The 24,183-nt window shown below is 44.8% G+C and overlaps 1 protein-coding gene across 2 annotated transcripts in view; it reads left to right on the forward strand.

Moving 5' to 3' along the window:
- The window catches only part of LOC141548207 (vascular endothelial growth factor receptor kdr-like), a 179,102-nt gene that overhangs the window by 16,557 nt on the left and 138,362 nt on the right, over window positions 1–24,183 (forward strand). The window contains exon 1 of one of the 2 annotated variants that reach the window (XM_074276907.1): window positions 19,993–20,065. The exons of the other annotated variant lie outside the window; for it this stretch is intronic. Coding sequence (XP_074133008.1) covers window positions 20,032–20,065 — 34 coding nt within the window. The 5' untranslated portion in view covers window positions 19,993–20,031. Of the gene's footprint in view, window positions 1–19,992; window positions 20,066–24,183 lie in introns of those variants that run through there. 2 annotated transcript variants of the gene reach the window in all.

Consider the following 24,183-nt stretch of genomic DNA (forward strand, 5'->3'; position numbering starts at 1 on the left):
AAATAAACATCCGGTGACATGGCAGCCCTATTGACTGTTCAATTGGTTCTACAATTGGCTAAGTCTGAGACAATCCAGTGATGATACAAATGCTCAAAAGCCGCCAGCTGTGTGCTTTCCAGAGGTATAGAAAAGACTACCAAAAAGCCGATGGAATCTTAAGTTTCCCAGGCCTTCCGACCTGCCTTTTCATGGGTCATTGTCCATATCTGAAAGGCATTCCCTCCTCACTTCTACTTGTAGAATCCCGTCTCCCTTCAAAGCAGGTGCTACCTTCTGCTGGAAACTTTGGACAATAGCTATGTTACTTAATAGCAAGTTACTTAACCTCTGTCTCAGTTTCCTCATCTGTGCAACGGGGCTAACAACAGCACCTACCTCCCAAGGTGTTCATTCTGGGCTTTGGAAACCTTAGGGTATTCCAGAATGCTGGCCTTTAGTATTTACCATCCCCCTGGTCGTCTGTATTCTTTCTCCCTTGAAACGATTTGTAGTGCAGCTGGTATTTTCTTCCTTGCATAAGCTCCTTGAGGGCAGAGGCTGTTCTGTGTTTCCTTTCGTGTCCTGGGCTCTTGTGTGTTCCTTAAACGTTTGGCATCAAATTTGGAGCACGCCCAGTCTCGCCAACTGGACATCGAGTCGTGGTTGGAAGGAAGTCACGGTCAAGGGAAGGACTGTAGGCCCTGGGGCTGCTGTATGAGGCTCGGCTGAAAGTACTTGGGATATTTAGCCTGGAAAGGAAGGGCTGTCATGGGATAAGACTCAGTTTCTAGTCCTGAATTTGGATTCTGTGGAATCTAAACAGGATGTTGGGATGTCAGAAGATGGAGTCTCATCATGCAGTATTTTTTGGTAGGATGAGAAGATTAGGACTTATTCTTGGTTTAGGATTATAGAAAAACAAGATATTGGGATGTCAGAAGATGGAGGCCAGGGAGCCAGTGTATTCACCACCATGGCCTCCCACTTCTATTCAGAGAGGAAGGAGCATCTTCCCAACTACTCTTTGAAGCCAGGCTTGGTCACTGCAATTACATAGCATTTAGTTTCATTTTATTGTACTTCCCACTTCATGTAATACTGTGGTTTAAATAAGTCTTTTAGGTGTACAAAGCACTTTACAGATGTAGTTTTTTGGATATTTTTCCCACTTACATGTAAAAGCAGCTTTAACATTCCTTTATCAAATGTTGAGTCCCAAATTCCTTCCCTTCCACCCCCGCTCCCCATTGAGAAGGCAAGCAATTTGACATGAGATACAGAAGCACTTTATGTATATATTAAATAATGTATTTACACAGCCCTCCTGGGAGGCAGATGCTATTATGTGGCCCCATTTTACAGTTGAGGAAACTGAAGCAGACAGATTAAATGATTGCTAGTAAGTGTCTGAGGCAAGATTTGAACTTGTGTTCAAGTCAAACCGATTGTGTCCTCTGGGCCTCTGTTTGGAATGGTCACTAGGAGCCAGCAGAATTAATGGGTAAGCAGCCCAGTTCTCCTTTTGAGGTGCCCCCCAGCCTTCTCTTGCATGGCAGGTAGGAGACCTCTTGCATGGCAGGCAGGAGTGGAGAAGGGAAGGCAGCTGCTCCCTGGAGCATCCCCCCATCCAGCTTTATTAGAACTCTGTTATCTTGGAAGACCCATTTGGCATGCATGCTGTTGTTATGAATTGACTTGGAGTGTGTCTAGTGCTGGGATTGGTCTCTGTTTGGATAAGGCATTGTTCTGAGTTAAATGGTAGGAAGAGGGAGCCAAGCTGAACGCTGCAGCCCCCAGTAGGGCCCATTCTTTGGATGGTGGAGAAGGAAATGGAGCAGTTGATATGTGGTTCCTATTGTGTCTGATCAGAATACCTAGAGAATGGGAGGGCTTCCAACCTACTAGGGTGGCTAGACCTCCTATTGTGGGTGAGCCCCAGGAATTCCCTGCCCTGTTCCATCCCCACAGCCCCTGCGAGTTGGGGGGAAATCCTTCACCGATGCCTTAAATTCTACCAGTAGAGATTCATTCATTTGGACTGAGTTCTCTGGAAAATGGGAATAGCTCAGTGCTTGGGGAAAGTGTGGGAGATGAGAGGTATTAGACCAATTATCAAAGTGAAGGTCTACAGAGCCGTGGTGCTGACTCATTGTGGTGTGCCTGGGAAACCCAGACAGTGTGCGAGCGCCGGGCCACCAAACTGAAATGGCTCTCCTTTGAATTGTCTTAGGGAAATTCTGAAGATCACCTGGCAGGATGAGAGATTCTTTCTCCAACTAAATGGCCAAGCATTCAAACTATCGCAGAGAGTCCAACTCTGTTAGGCTGGCTATGTTGTTCAAATGCCAGATGTACGCTTACCCAAAAGAACTCATACATGGCGGGCTCTCACAGGGTGGTCAGAAAAAGCGAGACAAGGGCACCCTCCAGGTCTCAAGAACTTTAGGATTGATTGTATCACACACTGGCACAGGACTGCCCAGCATGGCGTGCCATGCTCATCTGAGGTGCCCTGTCCTATGAGCAAAGCCGAATGGAAGTGTACAAAGTTAGAGAGTCCACCCCAAATGTTCAGACAGGCTGCTTGTGTCCGACCTGTGGCTGAGCATTCCAAGCTCGTGTGGGTCTGATCAGCAACAGCGGGACACACCGTAACTCCACTCCGATACGGTGATGTCATTTTGGTCCTTTTCCGGAACGCAGGACAACAACCGACCAATCATGGTAGCAAGGGGGGTGAGAGAGGGGAAGGGAGTCATTCTCCCCACCAGTTGCCAGGTGAGAAGACAGAAGGAGGAGAATATTAGGGCCTATTCAGATCCTGGGCTTTTTCCACTTTTCCACTGTCACAACACCTTACCAGGAAAATATATCAGATGTGGATGCTGTAGCCACCTGATTGAATGTGCAAATGAAGGAGTTAATGAACTAATGAATGAGAGAACAAATGAATAAGTTTCTGAATTAATGAACGAGTGAGTGAATGAATGAGTTAGTAAATTAATGAGTGAGAGTTGGTAAATTAATGACTTAGTGAAGGAACAAATGAGTAAGTAAATGAATGAGCGAGTGAATGAGTTGGTGGATTAAAAAATGAATACATGAGTGAGTGAGAAAAGAATGAAAAGCATTTCTCGAATAGGCCCGGGAGCGAAAATCGACACAATTTTTGCTTGTTCTGAATAAGCACTTACTAGCCGCTGAGTGCTGAGGTTGCAAATGGATTAGAAGAGGATTCCTGTGTGCAAGTTTCCATTCTGGGCAAACAAGCGGCCCAGGGGTGGTGGCCAGACATGGGCATCTTCATTTGTGAAGTCGGAGACAGGGGTGTTGGGGCAGTTGGGTTAAGCTGCCCTTTCCCTTAGGGTGACCCCGTGGTGTCTACATGTAAATGCTGCCTGATTGATTCATGGGCAATCTTGGCTTCTCTACCAAGCGAGCTTGCTGTAGCTATAGAAACTCTAGAGCTGAAAGGGTCTTTTGAAACTAGTAAATCAAACCCCTTTCTTTTTCCTTTAGTTTCAAATTTGTTTACATTCATTTGTAAATTCTCAGGTCCAAATTCTCTCTGTCCAGCCCCTCGCTCACTCACTGAGGAGGCAAACACTTGTGTTTCCTTTAAAAAAAATTAGCTTGTGGTCCACGAATCTCCCAATCATTTGTTTTTAGATCATTTTCATTCCCTCTTTACACTTCTTGTAACAAAGGTATAAGAGGATGGGGAAAAAAAAAAGATGAGAAAACAATAGTTCAGCAAAACCAAGAAAATGTGAGCTGTGTTGGGCCAAAATATGTAGTATTCCACCCCCATGCCCCACCCCCACCTCTGCACAGAAGGATGGCCAATTGCCATTATAATTACACAGCATTCAAGTTTCTGGCTCCATTAGTCTTGGAAGGAAATCACTTCTGTTCACCTCAGTTTCAACATCTGTGAAATGAGGCTAATACTGCTTGCATTGCCCGTCTCCCAGGGTTATCTCTTCGGAAAACCCGAGGAACTCTCGCTCCATTTCTTGGCAGATGTGGGGGGTTGTTGGTGTGGAACACTACATGCAGCACCAGACTTTTTCACGTCTAAGCTTTGCTGAGTTGCCTCCTCCACCTTTTACTATTAAGCAATGGTTATGCTAGGGCAGGGGGAAAGGCTGTCTCTGGAAGTAAAGACAACGTAAGAACCAAAGATATCAGCAAACTATATTGGAGGAAAATGTAAGGCGCTATTGGCTACAGGAGATTATTGTACTTAGAGTTGGGAAGCAACAGAGTTGTCACTGGTAGCCATTGGGAAAGAAGCTTCCAAGCCCATGGAAAATCCAATCCCAATCCAGAAAGTTCTCAACAACTATAGTTAGATCAAATTTAATAGTAATGCCAATTCCTATTTTGGGGCCAGAGTGATCAAATATATAATTATGAGAGGGAAGAGGTATGAGGAGACAACGTTTTAGGAAAAAGACCTGGGAGTGTGGACTACAAAGTCTCCAGCCCCTTCTTCACTCAGCGAGGAGGCAAACACGTATTTTTCCTTCAAACCATTTAATTGCTTTGAGCTTGTGGTCCGCGAACCCTCCAGTCTTTTGCTTTTAGGTCTTTTTCATTTCTGAAGATGCCTTCTACCTTGTGAGCCGCCCCTTTTAACAAGAAAATATAAGAGAATGGGGGGAGGGAAAGAATAAAAAAGGAAAAGGAATTAAAAAAAGAAACAACAGTTCAGCAAAACCATTGCCCGTGGTATGTTGTTATCCAGAACACAGTAGGTCCTGTGGCCCCTGAAAAATGGAGAGCCCAGCGAGGGCATCAGGGTCTGGGCAGGATTGAGTGAAGGATGTTTTGTGGAGTACTGTCAGTTGTTTTCAGGTATTAGAGAAGAGATTATACTTGATCTGCTTGACTCCAGAGGTCCAGGAGCAGGGTGTGTGTGTGTGTGTGTGTGTGTGTGTGTGTGTGTGTGTGTTGTATAGTAGGGAGTTGTAAAATTATGTCAGCTGCTTGTATGACCCTGGATAAGTAATTAACTTCCCATTCCTCCTTTAAAATGAAGGTTCCATTTCAGCCTTACTGAATCTTTGTTTCTGTAACTCACCATGTGACCTTGGTGTCTCTGTCGTCTGAAGGGGCTTGCTTCTAGAGAATTTTGAACTGCCATCATATTCCCAGTGTTGAGCTCAGAGCAAGATTATAAAGCACTTTGTGTCCATGAACTCATTCCATCCTTAAAATAGGAGGATTATTCCCATTTTATAGGTGAAACAACTGAGGCTCAGAATGGCACTGGATTATATATATATATATATATATATATATATATATATATATATATATAAAAAGGTGAAATTCCAAGCTTGTCCTTGTGACTGCTGCCTCTTTCTTAGCTGGCCTTCCCCTACATTCCCCAACACAGGCCTGGCAAGGTTAGGGTCATTTTCATGCCCTAAGCCCAGCCCTTATGGCCTCAGTCCAGACTGGCATATTGGCTGTGATCTTTGGGAGTCTCCCCATTGTGGAATCAGCTGCTGTGGTCTCCCCCTTGAGCCCGACCTTTTGACTCCTCTTGCCAACACCCATGGTTAGGCCTTGATTGATCCCCAGAGCCATTTCTCTAAGCCTCGGTTTAACCATTTGAGAAATGAAGAATTTGGAAGAGATGAGCTTTGACCTGTGGCCATATTTATGAAAATGTCTGGTGGGCTCAACGCCCCCAAACCTTGCTGTTGCCTCTTCCCACAAGCCTCGGACTGAGCAGAATCTTGGCTTGAATATTGACTAGCTGGTTCACACCAGACAAGGTGCTTAACCTTTCTGAGCCTGGGCTTCTTCCTCCAATAAATGGGCATAAAATGAGCACAAGCTACTTCACAGGACTATCATGCTGAGTGAAGTTTATAGTTAGCCATTGGTTGGGGCAGCTAGCTGGTACAGTGGGTAGAGTGAGGATCTGGATTCTTCCTGAGTTCCAATGTAGTCTCAGGCATTTCTTAGCGGTATAACCCTAGGCAAGTCCCTTTACCCTGTTTGTCCCAGTTTCCTCATCTCCAAAATGATCTGGAGAAGGAACTGGCCAACCACTCCAGGATCTTTGCCAAGAAAATCACAAATGGGATCCCAAAGATGTGACTGAAATGACTGAACAATAACAGCGGTCATTTATTAAGTGCTTGCTCTATATCTGACTTTGAGTTCGATATAAGGGATATGAGGCCCCAAATAATTCGTATTCATCCATGAGTTCCCATTCTATCAAGGGAGACAACATGCACACAGACAAGTATGTGCAAAGTAATGCAAAGGAGGGCAAAGGAGGCCGTAGCCATTGGGAAGATTAGGGAAGTTCTCCTGGAGAAGGTGGCTCTTGAGCTGAGTTTTGAGGGAAACCAGAGGTGGTAAGGAGAGGAGGGAGAGCATTCATTCCAGAAGTAGCCATTGCCTACTGCAAAGGATGCTTTGTTTTGTTTTTGCTTTTGTTCAATAGTTTTTCAGTCATTTCCAACTTTTTGTGACCCCATTTTGGATTTTCATGGTAGAGATACTGGATTGGTTGGCCATTTCCTTCTCCATCTCATTTTACAGATGAGGAAACTGAGGCAAACTGGGTGAAGTGCCCCGGGTCACACAGCTAGGAAGTATCTGAGGCTGGATTTGAACTCAGGTCTTCCCGATTCAAGGGCTGGAGCTCAATCCGTTATAATGCCACCTAGCTGCCTGGATGGGACTTTGGGAGAGGAATTAACTGGCTCCAGGTCAATGGACTCCCTAAAAGGCCACTCAACTTTCCCAGACCCAGCATCCAAGCTCAATTGCCAGCTGGGGAATAAGGAAAAAGATCCTAGAATAGGCCAGAGTGGAGGCAGCGTTCACTCTGCTACTTACTCTTGTATGACCCCAGAGCAACTCACTTAGCTCAGGATTCTGGGGCTGCACTCAGTTAACAAGCATTTATCAGATACTTATGTTGTAGCTCCCTAGGCCAGGAAGCAGGAATACTTGAGTTCCAATCCAGTCTCATTAGTCTTATGAGCTGTGTGTCCCTGAGCAAGCCATTTCACTTCTGCCTGACTCAATTTCCCTATCTGTAAAATGAAGAGAATGATAACACCCATTTCGTAGGTTTTTGTTATGAGGATCAAATGAGCTAACACATGGAAAACACTTTGCAGACTTTGAAACTGATAACTTATTCTTAATTCTCTGAGTCTCTACTGAGATTCCTCTCTAACATGGAGCGCATACTGCCCAGGCTTGGTGTGGAGAACACACTTTTGAACTTGAAGAGTACTGGTGATACAGGCTTTTAGTATAACTGTATACTGTAGGTGCTTAATCTTTAAATAGAATTGAGCTGAATGGAAGAGGGAGCAGATTGTAGCAGAAGGGGCCCTCCTTGTGTTTGAGTTGGACTCAGATCTAGAACTATTCCTAAAGTTCTGTGTCTTCTAGGTGCAGATGTTCTAACACTGGACTGCCACCACTACCTTTCCTGGGGTTCTTTCTCTTCCCTCCCCCCCCCGCCTCCCTTCCTCCCTTCCTCCCTCCCTTCCTTCCTTCCTTCCTTCCTTCCTTCCTTCCTTCCTTCCTTCCTTCCTTCCTTCCTTCCTTCCTTCCTTCCTCCCTCCCTCCCTCCCTCCCTCCCTTCCTTCCTTCCTTCCTTCCTTCCTTCCTTCCTTCCTTCCTTCCTTCCTTCCTTCCTTCCTTCCTTCCTTCCCTCTCTTCCTTCCTTCCTTCCTTCCTTCCTTCCTTCCTTCCTTCCTTCCTTCCTTCCTTCCTTCCTTCCTTCCTTCCTTCCTTCCTTCCTTCCCTCTCTTCCTTCCTTCCTTCCTTCCTTCCTTCCTTCCTTCCTTCCTTCCTTCCTTCCTTCCCTCTCTTCCTTCCTTCCTTCCTTCCTTCCTTCCTTCCTTCCTTCCTTCCTTCCTTCCCTCTCTTCCTTCCTTCCTTCCTTCCTTCCTTCCTTCCTTCCTTCCTTCCTTCCTTCCTTCCTTCCTTCCTTCCTTCCTTCCTTCCTTCCTTCCTTCCTTCCTTCCTTCCTTCCTTCCTTCCTTCCTTCCTCCCTCCCTCCCTCCCTCTCTTCCTTCCTTCTCATTTATGTAACATTCAGCATATCTGCTTTCCCTATACCAGTGGCCCTCAAACTTTTTAAATAGGAGACCAGTTCAGTGCCCCTCAGACTGTTGGAGCTCCTCACACTCTGTCTCCGCCGCCTCAGCCCAGGCCAGAAGTGCGTGTTGCTAATGGGAGTTTAGGTCGAGCGTCACTTCCGGTCTGATTTTGCCATAACTTGGCCGCATAAATGTCCTCATCTGGCCCTCGGGCTGTAGTTTGAGGACCCCTGCCCTCTACTATAAAGATTCTTGATTTGGTTCTTGGCCCTCCTTAATGAGGCTCCCAGCTTTGTGCTAGGCTGGGGGGGGGGTGGAATTTCAGAGAAGGGAAAGGCTCCTCTTTTGTTGGAGCTAACCCCTTACTGGCTTCTTATTTGCTTCCCAGGCTTCCTTCTAAGTCTGAGGATGGGATGAGTGGAGCAATTTGTCCTTGATGATTGAACTCCGTGCTTAAGTGGGTTGGCAATGGAAGAGACCCCAGTGGCCTGGGATGCTTAGGTAAGGCTCTCTGGAGGCCAGGGGAGACCGGAGCCGAGCCACGATGATTAGGAAGGCTTGGCAAAGGGGCCAGGAGGAGAAATCCATTTCTTACAGCCACAGAGTTTGAAGGGCCCTCCTTCAGGGGCATTCGTGACAGGAACACCCAATATAACAAGCCAGAGCTTTGGACTGACCGGAGCATGATGAAATTCAATAGGGGTCCGTGTCTCTTTGTATCCCTGGTGCTTGGCACAGTGCCTGGCCTATATCACATATTTAATATGTTGTTATTGGCTGAACGACCGACAAATATGAAATCACAGGCTCCTACATCTAGAATTGGAAGACATCCAGTCCAACCCCTTCGTTTTACAGAGAAGGAAACTGAGGCACAGGAAAAGGGAAAAATGGGCAAAGTTCTACATGGGTTCAAAATCTGAATTTCACAAATAAAAGATAGAAGTGGCCTGGTTAGGCAGCAGTTTATCTGAAAAAGATCTGAGGGCTTCAGTGGACTGGAAGCTTCTTGGAGTCACCTGCATGATAGAGCAGCCAATTAAAATGTAGTCTTGGGCTGTCTTAATAGAGGGGCAAACGTTCCCAGAATAGAAAGGTGACGGCCCCTCTGTCCTGTTCCCTCCGCAGTCCCCACTGAAATATTGCATTCCATTACTGATTTGACGCTTTGCAAAGCGCTTTGATTTGAGCTTCACAACTACGTGTTGCCTGAATCGGGATACATGTAGACATGGCCCTCCCTCCAGGGTCCCTTTCTTGGTTCTGCCAGCTGCCTCTTTAAGATGAGTGTCCATCACGCGTCCCCTGGGAGAGTTTTTGCCTTTTTGCCTAGCCTCTGCATCGTGAGCAGTTACTTAGTGTTTTCTGCTGAATTGACGAGGCCCTTCTGTGAACCTCGGTTTCTCCCCCGGAACCGTGCAGGGAGCCCTGTCCTTTGTAGCTCTCTGGCCATGGAGTGTCCAAGCTGGCCGAGTGCCCTCCGCGGGGGGAGGGTGGCCTGAGAAGTCCACCGGTGCTCCCTACTTCTAGTGCTTCCCGGCCCTACCCAAGGCCGAGTTTAGGTTGGGCCTTCTTTCTGAAGGGCCGCCATTCACATGGAAGGCTTCACTGAAAAGCCAACGGGCCAACAGGCTGGCTGTCCAATCCAAGGAGGACTCCTCAGGCCTTTCTTGATTAGACGGAATGAGTGGGGTTGGGGGGAGGTGCTTGGAAAGCCGAGTGTTGAGCTTGTTCCAAGAAGCCAGCCGTGGCCGAGGTCACACACCCGGCACATTGACTACAGAGAGGCCCCCCCCCCCCCCCCCCCGCCCCCCTCGCCTTTTCTTTCACTTGGGGCTTTCACCTTGAACAACAAAAGGCTTGGCTTGAGGAAAGCTATTTGTTTCTTCGTCTTGCCTGAGGCCTGGGGTCTTCCAGGCTGTGTCTCAAAAGTCCTGGACCAGGCCCCATGTGGAGGAAGAAGGCCCCAGTGAGGCAGATAAAGGAATTCCGGACATTATGCCCGGCCTTCCCTTAAGCCTTGTGACATAGGATTTCCTTTTCATGGGAGTAAATAGCCTGAAGGTTGTTTGGCAGGAGGCCACGATAATGTATTTCCAAAGCACCCCCCAGCCCATCCCCCCCAAAGCCGGATTGGGCCAGGCCGGCCCTACCTAACTTCCAAGCCTTCCGTTGGCCGAAGCGAGAAGCTGTCATCTGGTTGGATCAAAGAGTCCCAATTCAAATTCTCGTGTGACCATCTGACAAATTGTCAGGTGTTGTGGATTTGAAAGACGGCCTCTAGTCTAAGTTTCCAAATGTGGGCCCTGAAGATAAGGGTCTAGAGGAGTCCCCTAACAACTCAGAAAGCAAATCATCTCTGCTCTGAGGCCCCCCCAGCCATGGTCCTCTTTGTTCCAAGATTGCCATTGCATCTGTTGTGAGGGTCTCCCCAGGTTTCCCATTCTCCGTGCTAAAAGACCCTTCCCATAATGAAATGAAAGCAAGAGAGACCTAGAGGAAAGGCATACTAGAAAAACTTGAGGAGGGAGAGATCATTTTTCAGCTGGAAGGGGATGAGGGAAAGGCCAGACAGAAGGGAGGGAGTTCTAAGTCCATGGGATATCCTGTGGGAGTACTTGGAAATGCGGCATGAATCGAGGGAACATCATGTAGCTCAGCTTGACTTACCCGTGGCATGTGTCCAGGGGAACCGAGATAAGGCTGGAAAGGTGGGTTGAAGCCATAGCCCAATTTATTCACTGACCTGGCTAGAACGATCTTGTCAACTGGTCAGGACATTCTCTTCCCGACAGAAAAATCTATTTGTGCCCCCTCCCCCCATTTACATCAGGAGACTAAATCGGAGCAAAGAGAAGAGGATACTCCGAACAGCACCACCCTCCAGGGCCCAGCGGTGATCCGGGTCCTTTACGTCCGTTTTCCCTATCCAAGGTAACGGTGTTGTCCAGTGTTGCTGCTTTACAGACAAGGACATTGATCCTCAGATGGATGCTGCCCAGTCTCATGTCAGTTCTTCCTGAAATCCAGCCTCCAGGCATGTTCCTCCAATTGTTTCTGGGTCTGTCCCCTGAGGCCAAACAAGACCATCCTCCAAACGCTGGCAGCAAAATGAACGTGACCTCAGCCTTCCCCTGGGCAGATTAGACACCCCCTATTTCTTCAAGACATGATAGGATCACAGTTATTGAGCACAGTTATTAGGGATCCTCAAAGCCACCTGGCCCAACTTCCAAGGGAGGCCTCAGAACGTATTCAAGTCACACGGGAGAAGGCAGGGAAGCAGCAAAGGCAGGATTCCTATCCGGGGCTGGGGACTCCTCGTTCAGTGCTCCTTTCTCTATGCCATGGTCGCCAAAAAGACCCAGCTCAAACACCTTCCTCTCCAGGAGGGAGTAAGCCTTCCAAGGCTGCGCAGCACTGAAGACCTCTGTGCCCTCGGCAGAGCATGTCACTCCTCTCTCTGGCTTTCGTTTTCTTCATCTGAAAAATGGGAGCATGGTTCCAATTCATCCTCAAAGGGCTTTTTCAGCTTCAACACTCTCTGTGTCCCTTCTTCTACTTCCAATATCCGAGGAACCTATGAGATCTATATACTGGGGGGGGGAGAAGCTTGTCTCTTTACCTTTTCCAGCAGCTGCCCTGAAAAAGGAGGGACAGCAGAGACCAGTCTTATTTTTTTCACTTTTTTAAAAATTTCCCTCTTCTGTTTTTTATTTTTTAGAGGAAATCTTATTTGAGCCTCCCTGTGACGTAGGTGTGGTTTATTAGACCAATTTTATAAATGAGCAAACTGAGGTAGCCAGTTAGGATTTGAACCCTTCCCTTCCTGTCTTGGAGCCCTCGACCCTTCTGCCATTCACTGTGCTTTCTTTTTAACCTGGAGGCACTTGGGTGCATTGCAGAGGTTGAGGATGGGGGTAGGTTGGCTTTCTTTCCAGAGGTTCCAGCCCACTTAGTCCCACCTAACACCAAAGAACAGGCTCTCACTGATTCAAAGCCAGGCGAGGCTCTGCTCCCATCTGATTTCCCATGGGACATTTCCACTAGGGTTTCCTGTGTCCAGAACCAAGGTCGTTATCATTCCTGCCTCCTTCTCCCCTCCTTCCCCTTTTCTCCTCTTCTCCTTCCCCTCCCCCCCTCTTCCTTCTCCCTCTTCTCCTCCTCTTCCTCCTCCTTCTTTTCCTCATCCTTCTCTTTTCCTGCTCATCTTGGGAAACAGACTCAATAGTAGTATTATAGGGTCAAAGGGTACATTTTCTATAACTGTTTAGGCATAAGGCCAGTTTGCTCTCTAAAATGGTTGAATCAGTCCACAGTTCCACCAACCATGTATTAGTGTCCGGATTTTTCCACAGGAATGACTCTTGAATAATTGAATATTCATGAATAACATGAGGAGTAAGTAATCTGGACCAACAAGTGTGAGAAAGCTAAGATGGGCTGAGGGAGGGGAACCTGGGAATCTTCCCAGAATTGGGCCTTCGAGAAAAGGGGCACTCCTCCACTGAAACACCCTTAGTGACTCCCTATCACACTCCATGGGATCTTTAAAGTCCCCAGGTGGGCACTCAAGGTCTGCCCATTTCCAATGATGACCCTTTGCTCATGACAGTTCCTTTTGTCTGAATTTCCTCCCTTCACTATACCCATAGTTTTAAAGCTCAGCCTCTCTTGTCCTCCTCCCTCCAGTTATAGTCTTTAGCTCTGACTCAAAATCTGCCACCTTCAACTCAGTTTCAGTTTCACTTTCTTCAGATTTTTCAGTCTGGCCAGCTTCTCTTCCCCCCCCCCCCCCCAGATTACTTCCCATCTACTCTGGTTATAGCTTGCATGAGTCCAAGGAGACACGCTGTCTCCCACTAGACTATTTACTCCTTGAAGGCAGGAACTGGTTTTGTAATTTCCTGTTTGAAGCACAGGGCCTAGGCCAGAATAACAGCAGGATGCAAAACTCTGTTCACTTGATCCTGTGAGGTGGGCACTAGTATTCTCCCCATTTAATGGAGAGGTACACAGAGGTTAACTGAACTCCTTGCCTAGGGTCACACAGCTAGGAAGTAGTTGGGGCACAATTTGAACTCAGATTTTCCTGACTCCAAGTCCAGCATTTTGTCCATTGTGTAAAATGTAATAAGTATTTGTTGAATGATTTATCGGATTATTGTCTAATGGTGACTTGGGTTCAAGTCTAGTTCATATGCTTATGAACTGTGGGACCTTAAAGAACTCATTTTACCTCCTTGGACCTCAGTTTCCTCCTCTGTCAAACAGGGGATTGAACTTAATGATCTTTGAGGCTCCTTCCAGCTCCACATCTAGGATGCTATGAGGCTTCTTCCAAACATGGATATCGCAGCCTGTCTCTTGGCTATGTCCTCATGGAAATTGTCCACATGGGAATCTCCCCAACATGCTAAGGCATTGCTCTAGTTTTCCTGATACTTCACTGATGCCAGTGGAGCATGTGAGCTATCTGCTTACCATCCCTTCCTTTTACTCTATTTTTTCTGGGCACACCATTCTTTATATTGTGTGTTACAGCTGACTCAGGCCTTCCAGCTGTCTTTCCATTGCGTGCTTTATTTTTTGAGAGGGCATGAGATTCATAGCTATCTAGCATCATTGGAAGGACCGTTGTTTTAGGAAGAAATTCAGGTTTCAAGAGCCAGTCCATCCCACTTAGATCCTGCCTAAGATCTGTATGGCGTCTTTCCCTTCATGGCTGAGCTCTACAGCTTGTCCAGCCAAGGGCGTGCCATGATCTACGCTAGTGGGGCCAAACTCACATAAACAGGCTTGGTGTAGATAACCTCCATTCAGCAGGCTCAGCCAAGGCCTAGCGAGGACTTCTATAATCAACACTGATCATCCAGACCTTTCTTATTCCAAGTCCAGCACCCTGTTCGTTAGTCCTCCTGCCTCTATATCTCCTGTGTTATGTGTCTTAGTACCTTTTTCATGGAGTCTGGAATGATTTTTTGATGCCTACAAGAGATTCCCTGCTGAAGGGGAAGGCCTTGACAGCAGCACTTTGCTTTCTCCAATCAAATGCTTTTTAAAAAGACAAAGCAACATACAGGCCCTTTGACAAATTTCAGTCAATTGTATGATTGTCATGTGGTAGAAGAAGAAGAATGCCCGTTGAGAAAGCCTGCTTGGCTTTGGAGTGTATTGTCTGCAGACTATACAGAAGCTCTTTCTAGGTTATTCTTATAAAAATTGGGTAGAGATAAGTTTCCAAAATTCTCTAGGCCACCTTTTGGGAGATAATAATAAAGTCTGAGATTTGGTTTTGTTCTCCAAGCCTTGAAAATGGATCTCTCAGTGCAGCTGCCCCAGCATGGGCCTCCTCTGTGTCTTCTTGGTCTGATCCAGCTGCTTTTTCCATCCCAGATTTTGTGAAGTGTCATTTCTGCCTCCTCAGGCAGTATATGGAAGAGGATGAGGTGGTTGGAGTCCCAAGGTAGGAAGCAAGGGCTCCACCCCATCCGTACTGGAGAAAAGAGTTGGTTATAAAAACCTTTGCAGATCTTTTCCATGAACGATAATGATAAAAACATCCCAGCCTGCTCTATTCAAGCATTGTGGGAACTCTGTATTAGGCACTAGTGGGGGGCAGGGAGACAAACATTTTAGCACCTGCCACACGCAACATTTGCAAATGGCCCTGGGAAGCAAGCAGTTTGCTCTCTGAAATTTCCTTGGTAGCGCCATAAAGGGTAGCGCAGAACTGTGTATACTGAGGGCCCTTAATTTAATGCACACTTATTGACTTGAATTGAACATTGAAGGAGCATTTGGAGAATTTTATCAAGTGCCTATTAGATGCCAGGCTCTGTCTTGGACCAGAAGTGTCAAATATGCAACTGAATTCCTGGGCTACAAGTTTCAAAAGTAATTGGAAAACATTGAACAAAGTAAATAAAAATATAATAGAACATAGATAATGTTAATGTGAGGTTTTTTCAATCTGTTTGCTGCCCTTGCAGATCCTTATGCATTCATAAATTTCTATTTGAGTTTGAAGTGGCTAAACTCTAGGGATTAAATGATCCCTGCCCTCTTGAAGCTTACTTTCTAGGGGAGGAGGCTACAAGTGAAAAGGAAATAGAGCAAAAATAGTAAGCATATGCAAAGGAGTTTGGGAGGAAAGATGGTACTAAAAGTTGGGGGTGGGGATCAGAGGAAGCTTCATGCACGGAAGGTGATATAGTGGCATTGGGAGGAACAACCTGGTAGGTAGAGCACTGGATTGGGAGACAGAAAGTTCTGGATGCAAACCCTGACTCAACCAATTTCCTCATCTATAAAATGGGGATAAAGACAGTATCTACCCCCTTGGGTTGTTGGTAAGGATCAAATGAAATAATATTTGTTTTTTTTTTAAAGCTTTTTATTTTCAAAACACATGCATGAATAATTTTTCAACATTGATCCTTGTATTTTGTTTCAGATTCCCCTGTCTTTCCCCCACCCCCTCCCCTAGATAGCAATCCAATATATGTTTTACATGTTAAAATATATGTTATATCCAGTATGTGTAAACATGCTTATACAATTCTCTTGCTGCACAAGAAAAATGAGATAAAAAGGAAAGAAAACGAGTAAGAAAACAAAGTGCAAGCAAACAACAACAAAAAGAGTAAAAATGTTATGTTGTGATCCACATTCAGTTTCCATAATCCTCTCTCTGGATATAGATGGCTCTCTTCATCACAAGATCATTGGAACTGGCATCAATCATCTCATTGGTGGAAAGAGTCATGTTCATCAGAATTGATTGTTGTATCATATTGATGTTGTTGTATACAGTGATCTCCTGGTCCTGATCATTTCACTCAGCATCAGTTGATGTAAGTCTCTCCAAGCCTCTCTGTATTCCTCCTGCTGATCATTTCTTACAGAACAATAATATTCTGTAACCTTCATATACCACAATTTACCCAACCATTCTCCAATTGATGGACATCCATTCATCTTCCAGTTTCTAGCCACTACAAAAAGAGCTGCCACAAACATTTTGGCACATACAGGTCCCTTTCCCTTCTTTAGTATTTCCTTGGGATATGAGCCCAGTAGTAGCGCTGCTGGGTCAAAGGGTATGCACAGTTTGATAACTTTTTGGGCATAGTTCCAGATTGCTCTCCAGAATGGCTGGATTCTTTCACAACTCCACCAACAATGCATCAGTGTCCCAGTTTTCCCACATCCCCTCCAACATTTGTTACTGTCTTTTCCTGTCATCTTAGCCAATCTGACAGGTGTGTAGTGGTATCTCAGAGTTGTCTTAATTTGCATTTCTCTGATCAGTAGTGATTTGGAACATCTTTTCATATGACTACAAATAGTTTCAATTTCTTTATCTGGAAAACTTCTGTTCATATCCTTTGACCATTTATCAATTGGAGAATGGCTTGAATTCTTATAAATTTGAGTCAGTTCTCCATATATGTTAGAAATGATACCTTTATCAGAACCCTTGAATTTAAAAATTATTTCCTAATGTATTGCTTCCCTTCTAATCTTGTCTGCATTACTTTTGTTTGTACAAAAAGCTTTTAAACTTCATATTATGATGCCAGAGAAACTGAAGCAAGATAGAGATTAGAGTTTTTAATATTTTATTTGAAAGGAGAGATTGTGCTGATTTCCAAAGCATCCAGCCACCAATGTAAGTTCTCAATGACATGTATATGCAGGTGGCTCAGCTACAGGGGTAGACTGAGGCAGGGGAGGAGTTGGAGCTCTGAGAGCAGAATGGGACTATCAATGTGGTTCTAACAGGATTGGAGGGAGGTGGGGGACATTCTGATAAGTTGGGATTACAGAATGGGGAGAGGCACCCAATATTCTGATGATGATTAAGATAGAAGGTCTTTCTCCTTATCTGACTCATTAGGATTAGGAGGGAGGGCTGGTGTTGCAGGATTGAACAGAACAATTAGGAACCGAGGCACAACAATTCAGGGAAACTGAGTCAGGACAATTAGGGAAACTGAGTGAGGACAATAAAAGGGAACTCTGGCACAACAATATAATCAAAATGATCTCTTTGGTGTTCATTTATGAGTTCCAGTTCTTCTTTGAACACAAATTCCTTCCTCCTCCTCAGATCTGAGAGGTAAACTATCCTATGTTCTTCTAATTTGTTTATAATCTCATTCTTTATGTTTAGATCATTTTGACCTTAACTTGGTGTACGGTGTTAAGTGTGGGTTAATGCCTATTTTCTGCCATACAAATTTCTAATTTTCTCAGCAGTTTTTGCCAAAAAGTGAGTTCTTATCCCAAAAGCTGGGGTCTTTGGGTTTGTCAAACATTAGATTGCTATAGTTATTGATTATTTTGTCCTTTGAACCTACCTACTCCACTGAGTGACTATTTCTTAGCCAATATCAAATGGTTTTGATGACCACTGCTTTATATGTTTTAGGTCTGGCACAGCTAGGCCACCTTCATTGGCAATTTTTTTCATTAATTTCCTTGAAATTCTTGACTTTTGTCTTTCCAGATGAACTTTATTATTATTTTTTCTAGATCTGTAAAATAATTTCTTGGGGTTTGATTGGTATGGCACTAAATAAGTAGATGAATTTAGTTTGTACTCTCATTTTTATTATATTCGCTCGGCCTACCCATGAGCACTTGATATTTGAAATAATAATTGTAAAGCAGTTTGCAAACATTAATGTGCTATCAAAATGCTGGCTATTATGATTGTTGTTGTTGAGTGGAGCCCTCTTCTAGGAGCAGCTGCAAAGCTCTGTGCTCAGGAGTCAGACCCAGGGGCTGTGCTCAAACCACGGAAAGACACCCCCTCCTCCCTTTGTCCCTTCTGCCCTTTCCTTCTCAGTTTAAGCATCTGTTGCTGGTTCTTATACTTTCTTTGACCCTGGTGTTTCCATTGTTCAGGCTGTCTAGAAACGAGCCCCTCCTCCACATAATGCCTGTGAATATGATATGATAAGAAACTCCAGGTTGGGTTTGGGTCCCCTGAGCTGCTCCTCACTTTCTCCCTTTCTGTCTGCAGGAGAGCCAAGTTCTTTTTTTCAAGCCCGGCTTTTTCTTCCTGGGCTTAGCTTCTAGTCCAGGAGAGACTGCCTGATTTTTCATGGCCCCAGGACAGGGACTTCTTTTCAGAGTTCTGCTTCTCTGTGAGTACTGGGTGAGCTTAGAGGGATGTGTCTCATGAACTGGGCAACTGACTAGCGTTTACTGATGTTGAGAGCTTGGTTGGCAGACTTCTTTTTTATTTTTATTTATTTATATTTACCAGATATGTGCATGGGTAATTTTATAACATTGACAATTGTCAAACCTTTTGTTCCAATTTTTCCCCTCTTCCCCCCCCCCCCCCCGCCCAAGATGGCAGGTTGACCAATACATGTTAAATATGTTAGAGTATAAATTAAATACAATATATGTGTACATGTCCAAACAGTTATTTTGCTGTTCAAAAAGAATCGGACTTTGAAATAGTGTGCAATCAGCCTGTGAAGGAAATCCAAAATGCAGGCGGACAAAAATGGAGGGATTGGGAATTCTATGTAGTGGTTCATAGTCATCTCCCAGAGTTCTTTCGCTGGGTGGAGCTGGTTCAGTTCATTACTGCTCTATTGGAGCTGATTTGGTTAATTTCATTGTTGAAAATGGATACATCCATTAGAATTGATCATCATATAGTATTGTTGTTGAAATATACAACGATCTCCTGGTCCTGCTCATTTTACTCAGCATCAGTTGATGTAAGTCTCTCCAGGCCTCTCTGAAATCATCCTGTTGGTCATTTCTTACAGAACAATAATAGTCCATAATATTCATATACCACAATTTATTCAGCTAGGGCCCCCAGGCTTTAAAACTGGGAGACACTTCAGAACATTGAAAGTCATAGATTAGAGTAGTGGAAATTATTTGCCCAGGTTGACCCTAATTCTAGAGCTAGAAGAAAACTCAAAGGACTCTCCTTATCCTGGAGCTTTTAGAAGAAGAAATCAAAGCTTTTTAGGTCATATGAAAAATCCTCTAAATCACTCTTGATTAGAGAAATGCAAATAAAACAACTCTGAGGTACCAGTCACACCTTCAGGTTGGCTAAGATGACACAAAAGGAAAATGATAAATATTGGAGGGGATATGGGCAAATTGGGGCGCTAATGTGGAGTTGTGAACTGATCTAGCCAGCTACAGCAGTTTGGAACTATGCTCAAAGGACTATTTATAAAATTGAATATAGCCCTTGATCTAGGTCTATATCTGAAAGAGTTTTTTAGAAAGGGAAAAAGATGTTTGTACAGAAACTATTTATAACAGCTTGTTTCGTGGTGGCAAAGAATTGGAAAATGAGGGAATGACCATCAGCTGGGGAATGGCTGAGCAAGTTGTAGTAGATAATTGGGAAGGAATACTATTGAAGAATTATGAGCAAGATGCTTTCAGGAAACTCTTATGAACTGATGTGATGCGGTTCTGGTGGCAGAGAATTGAGGTGTGAGAATCCCCTCTTCACACACAGGTCCAACATGAAACAATTCACCAATCCCAAATATGAATGGCAAAAGGGATTTTTATTGTTCACAAAGAAGTTCTCCTAAGCCGGAAAATCCCTAATGAGGAGATTAGCAAAGAGTGTGTAAACAGACCCTGCTTTATGAGCAAATCTTGGCATGAGGAGGGGGGGGGCAGTTTGAGCTGCGTATCAGACCAGGATCTCCAATTGAATGACGCCCTCTAACTTGGAAAAGGCTTGTCTGGAAAAGTGGGCTTTTCCCCAGACTTTTCAGAGTCTGGGACCCCAAATCTAGTTTTAGGGTTCACTCCCATCAGAAGCAAAGCAGAGAACCAGAACATTGTACACAGGAACAGCAATTTGGACAATGATCAACTGCGAATGACTTAGCTATTCTCAGCCATACCGAGATCCAAGGCGATTCTCAAGGACACGTGATGAAAAATGCTGTTCACCTCCAGAGAAAGAGCTGATGGCTGTGAGTTAAACTTTTAGAAGTTTTCTTTATTTTTCTTGTTTTTTTGGTCTGAGTTTTCTTTTGCAACATGGCTAATCTGGAAATATTTTGAATGACTGCACATACATAGCAAATTGCTTGCCTTTTCAGAGAGGAAGGGAGACAATTTAGAAGTCAAAGTTAAAAATTCTTCTTTACATGTGGTTAAGAAATCTAATATATATACATTAAAGAAAGATTTGCGTGGGATCCCACAACTGGTGTCTGAGCTGGGATTTGAATTTAGGTCTTCCTGCCTCCAAGCTCTAATCACTGTGCCTGCCCTCTTGTGGTATCCTTAGAGGTAGTGAGGTATGGTCCCTGGAGATCTCCAGGCCATGGCTGGGTGATGCAGGGACTGTTCCATAGAGGCTCTCTTTACTATTGTAAAGAGAGAATCAGTAGCTAGAGAACACTGAGCTTGGAGTCTGAAACACCCTGTTGCCCACGTGCTCTTTCCCTCCATGGGCCTCAGTTTCCTCCTCTGGAAAATGAAGGAGTTGGACTTTTCAGGGCTCTTTCTAGCTCTAAGATGTAGGTCCAAGATTTCATGAGGAACACAATTGTTGTCTTTGTACCGTCACGACATTTCCAAGTTGAGAAACAAAGTTCTCATCAGAATCGATGCTGTTTGGCTCCTGACTGGCTCTGGGCCAAGCTGGGCTCTTCCCCGGCAGGGGTGGGGCAGGATTGGGAAGAATGCATTGGCCCCCTTTGGAGCCCTTCTTCAATTTACCCGGATGGGCTTTGGGCCAGGGGGCCCTAACTCAGAATGGAATCCACACCCATCCCTGTTTGGGGGGGAAGGCCCCTTTTCCCTCCCATCTCCCCCAGCTGCATGCTCAAACCTAAGGGGCTGCAGGTCTGGGAAAGCAATTCAGGTGCTGAACAAAGGCTTTGGGACAAAAACAGCTGCTCCCCTGTCTGGCCTGGCCTTGCTGGTCCCCAGGAGAGCAGACAGTTCCTGCTGGCAGCCCCTGGTTGGGCTGCCTGGGTTGTTACCCGCCCCATTTCTTCAGCTTCTTCACCTCCTTCCCCCACCAGGGCCTTGCTTAAGCAGACAAGCCTTAGCCACCATCATCTCGGATTCCCTCAGGCTCCCGACCTCTTCTCTCAGGAAAAAAAACAAAAACAAAGCAAAGGCCCCTGCTTAGGACAGGACAGAGGTCTGTTTTGACTTAGATCTTCTCATAACCTCTGGAGCTCTTTGGCTGGCTTTCTGAGCTGTGCTGAGCCTAAATATGGGAGCCCTGACTACCGAGATTTGCAGTTCCACCACTTGCTTTATCAGGGAGGAATAAAGTTTCCCAGGTATGATGAGTGGAGCACAGCTGTGGAGACACAATGGGGAAAGAAGCGGTGCTTAGCACCCAGTAAGCAGTTACTAAATGTTTATTGACTTACTACTTTGGAGTTGGTTTCCAACTTTCCCCTTCTTCCTCCATCTCCCTTGGCCTTCCTGCTGCTCCCCCCCCTACTTATAATAGGGTCCTTCACCGAGATCTGGAAGAGGCCCCAGTCACCAGCTATTGTCATCCCTTCATTTTACAGAGGAGAAAACTGAGGCTCTGGGAAGGAAAGGGAACAGACTCATCCAAAGTCATACAGCTAATACAGAGAGATTTCAATCCAGATCTTTTGACTTCAAATACAGTGCTCTTTCCCCTCTTTCACAATGTCCTCACATGCAGATCCTAGCTTCCTGACTTCTTCAATCAAGTTCTCTGGCCTGGTCAGACTTCTGTTCTGGGCAACACAGTTTATTATTTTTTTCAAACAATAATAGATTTTTATTTTCAAGATACATATAAAAATAGTTTTCAATATCCACCTTTGCAGAAACTTTGTGTTCCAAATTCTTTTCCCTCCCCCTCCCCTGGACAGCAAGTAATCCAATATAAGTTAAACATGTGCGGCTCTTCTAAACAGATTTCCACATTTATCATGCTGTGCAAGAAAAAGTCAGATCAAAAGGAAAAAATGAGAAAGAAAAAAATCAAACAAACAACAACACAAAAGTGAAAATGCCATGTTGTGGTCCATACTCAGTTCCCACAGTCCTCTCTGGATGCAGAGGGCTTTCTTCGTCACAAGATCATTGGAACTGATTTGGTTCATCTCATTGTTGAAAAGAGCCACTTCCATCAGAATACATCCTCATACAGTATCATTGTTGAAGTGTACAGTGATCTTCTGGTTCTGCTCATTTCACTCAGCATCAGTTGATTTAAGTCTCTCCAAGCCTCTCTGTATTCCTCCTGCTGGTCATTTCTTACAGAGCAATAATATTCCATAACCTTCATATACCACAATTTATCCAACCATTCTCCAGCTGATGGGCATCCACTCAGTTTCTAGTTCCTTTGAGCAACACAGTTTAAGAGGAACATTGATACCATGGGAAAAGAAGCAAAGTAGAAAGGGCCCCCTCCTCTATGGCGGTCTGGAGGAACTGGGGTTATTTAGCCGGAAGATATGGACATTTGAGAGAACATGATGCCTCTGTTCTCATAATAGAAAAGTTTAGATTTAATCAGCTGGGCGGCAGTACAGGCTAGGAGCATTTCAACTGGGAAACTGCAAAGAAATAAATAGATCGAGGCTCTGCCTCAGAAAAACTTGCTGTGCAGAAGTGGAATGGGTGGCCTCAGGAGATGGCAGCTTCAGTGGAGGTTTTCGCATGTTGGCTGGACTTCTGGCTCATTTTACAGATGATTTTTCTTCAGGTGCAAGTTGGCCTAGTTGGCCTGTGAGGCCCCTTTCCCCCAGACATCCTGGGATTCCTTCCTGCTGTCCCCAGGTTGAGCCCAGTCTCTGTCTTGGGGCATTGAGCATTCTTCGTAAGATCTTGGGGTTCAGGCTGTAGGAGACCCAACTCCTTTGTTTTACACAGGAGAGGGACAATGAGTTGTCCAAGGTCACACAGCTAAAAGAGTTGGATGCTGCCCTTAAGTGCTCCACGGGGGACTCAGACAGAGGGGAAGGAGATCTTAGACCATTACAGGCATGACTGGTCTTTCTTTCCCCGGGGCGTTACAGGATGTGACTCTTGAAAACTCTTCATCAGCAGAACGATGAATTGGGCATGCAATTAAAAAAACTAGAAAAAGAACAAACTAAAAATCTCCAATTAAACATTAATAACATAGCTGAGTGCAAGAAGACCATTGAATTAATAAATAAAACGAGGAGTTGTTTTTATGAAAAGAAATCATACAACAGATAAATCATCGGGTAACATTGCACAGTAACAGCAACATTGTTTTAAGAACAACTAAGCCATTTGAGTATTATAAATATCCAAATGAACTAAAAGACCTTTGAAGGAAGATGCTATCTCCAGCTAGAAAAAGAATTGATATCTAGAAAGATGTATGGAATGGATTTTTATATATCTATATACACATAAATATATGATTTATATGCATGTACATATATACACATGACATATTTTGTCTAATGGTAACCATCTCTAGGACAGAGGAAGGAAAAAAAAAAGAAAGTTGCCTGATAACTTTATTATATATTTAAAAGAAAAGCAAGTTGTACCTAATAGATTTATAGTTTCATGTTTTTTTTTTTTACTTTTTTTACTATTTTTTTTACTTTTTTTACTTTTGTTACTATTCTACTTTGTTATGGAAGTGCTTGTTTTATTTCTTAAGTTCAGAATAAAAAAATTAAAACAAAAAAAGAAAACCTCTCATTAGTCAACTTTTGAGAGCATCCTTTGGCTCACCAGAGCCGTAGGGGATGGAGCCAGCCACTCAGCCTGGGGCTTCCAAAGGGGGTCGTATTCATGGGATTCAGGGCTGGATTTGGGAGTGTTTGGGTTCATCCAGTGTCAGTCTCCTGGTGGTGCATATGAGGGGCAAGCAAAGGCCAGATACAGAAGGTGAACTGCCACAACAAATGGCCAAGTCAAAATTCAGGCTTGACTCCGAGCCAGGATTCTTACTGCTGTATTTCTCCAGAGGCCCGGCTCCGCCTGTGAGGAGAATGTGCACCTGGGCCCACAGGATGGCCCTTTCCTAGGGAGCTTAGGCCTCAGTGAGACCAGGCTTGGGGGAGCTCCCTCTACTTTATCTTCAGCGACGGCA

Source organism: Sminthopsis crassicaudata, chromosome X (assembly GCF_048593235.1).
Source record: "Sminthopsis crassicaudata isolate SCR6 chromosome X, ASM4859323v1, whole genome shotgun sequence".
Taxonomy (NCBI): Eukaryota; Metazoa; Chordata; class Mammalia; order Dasyuromorphia; family Dasyuridae; genus Sminthopsis; species Sminthopsis crassicaudata.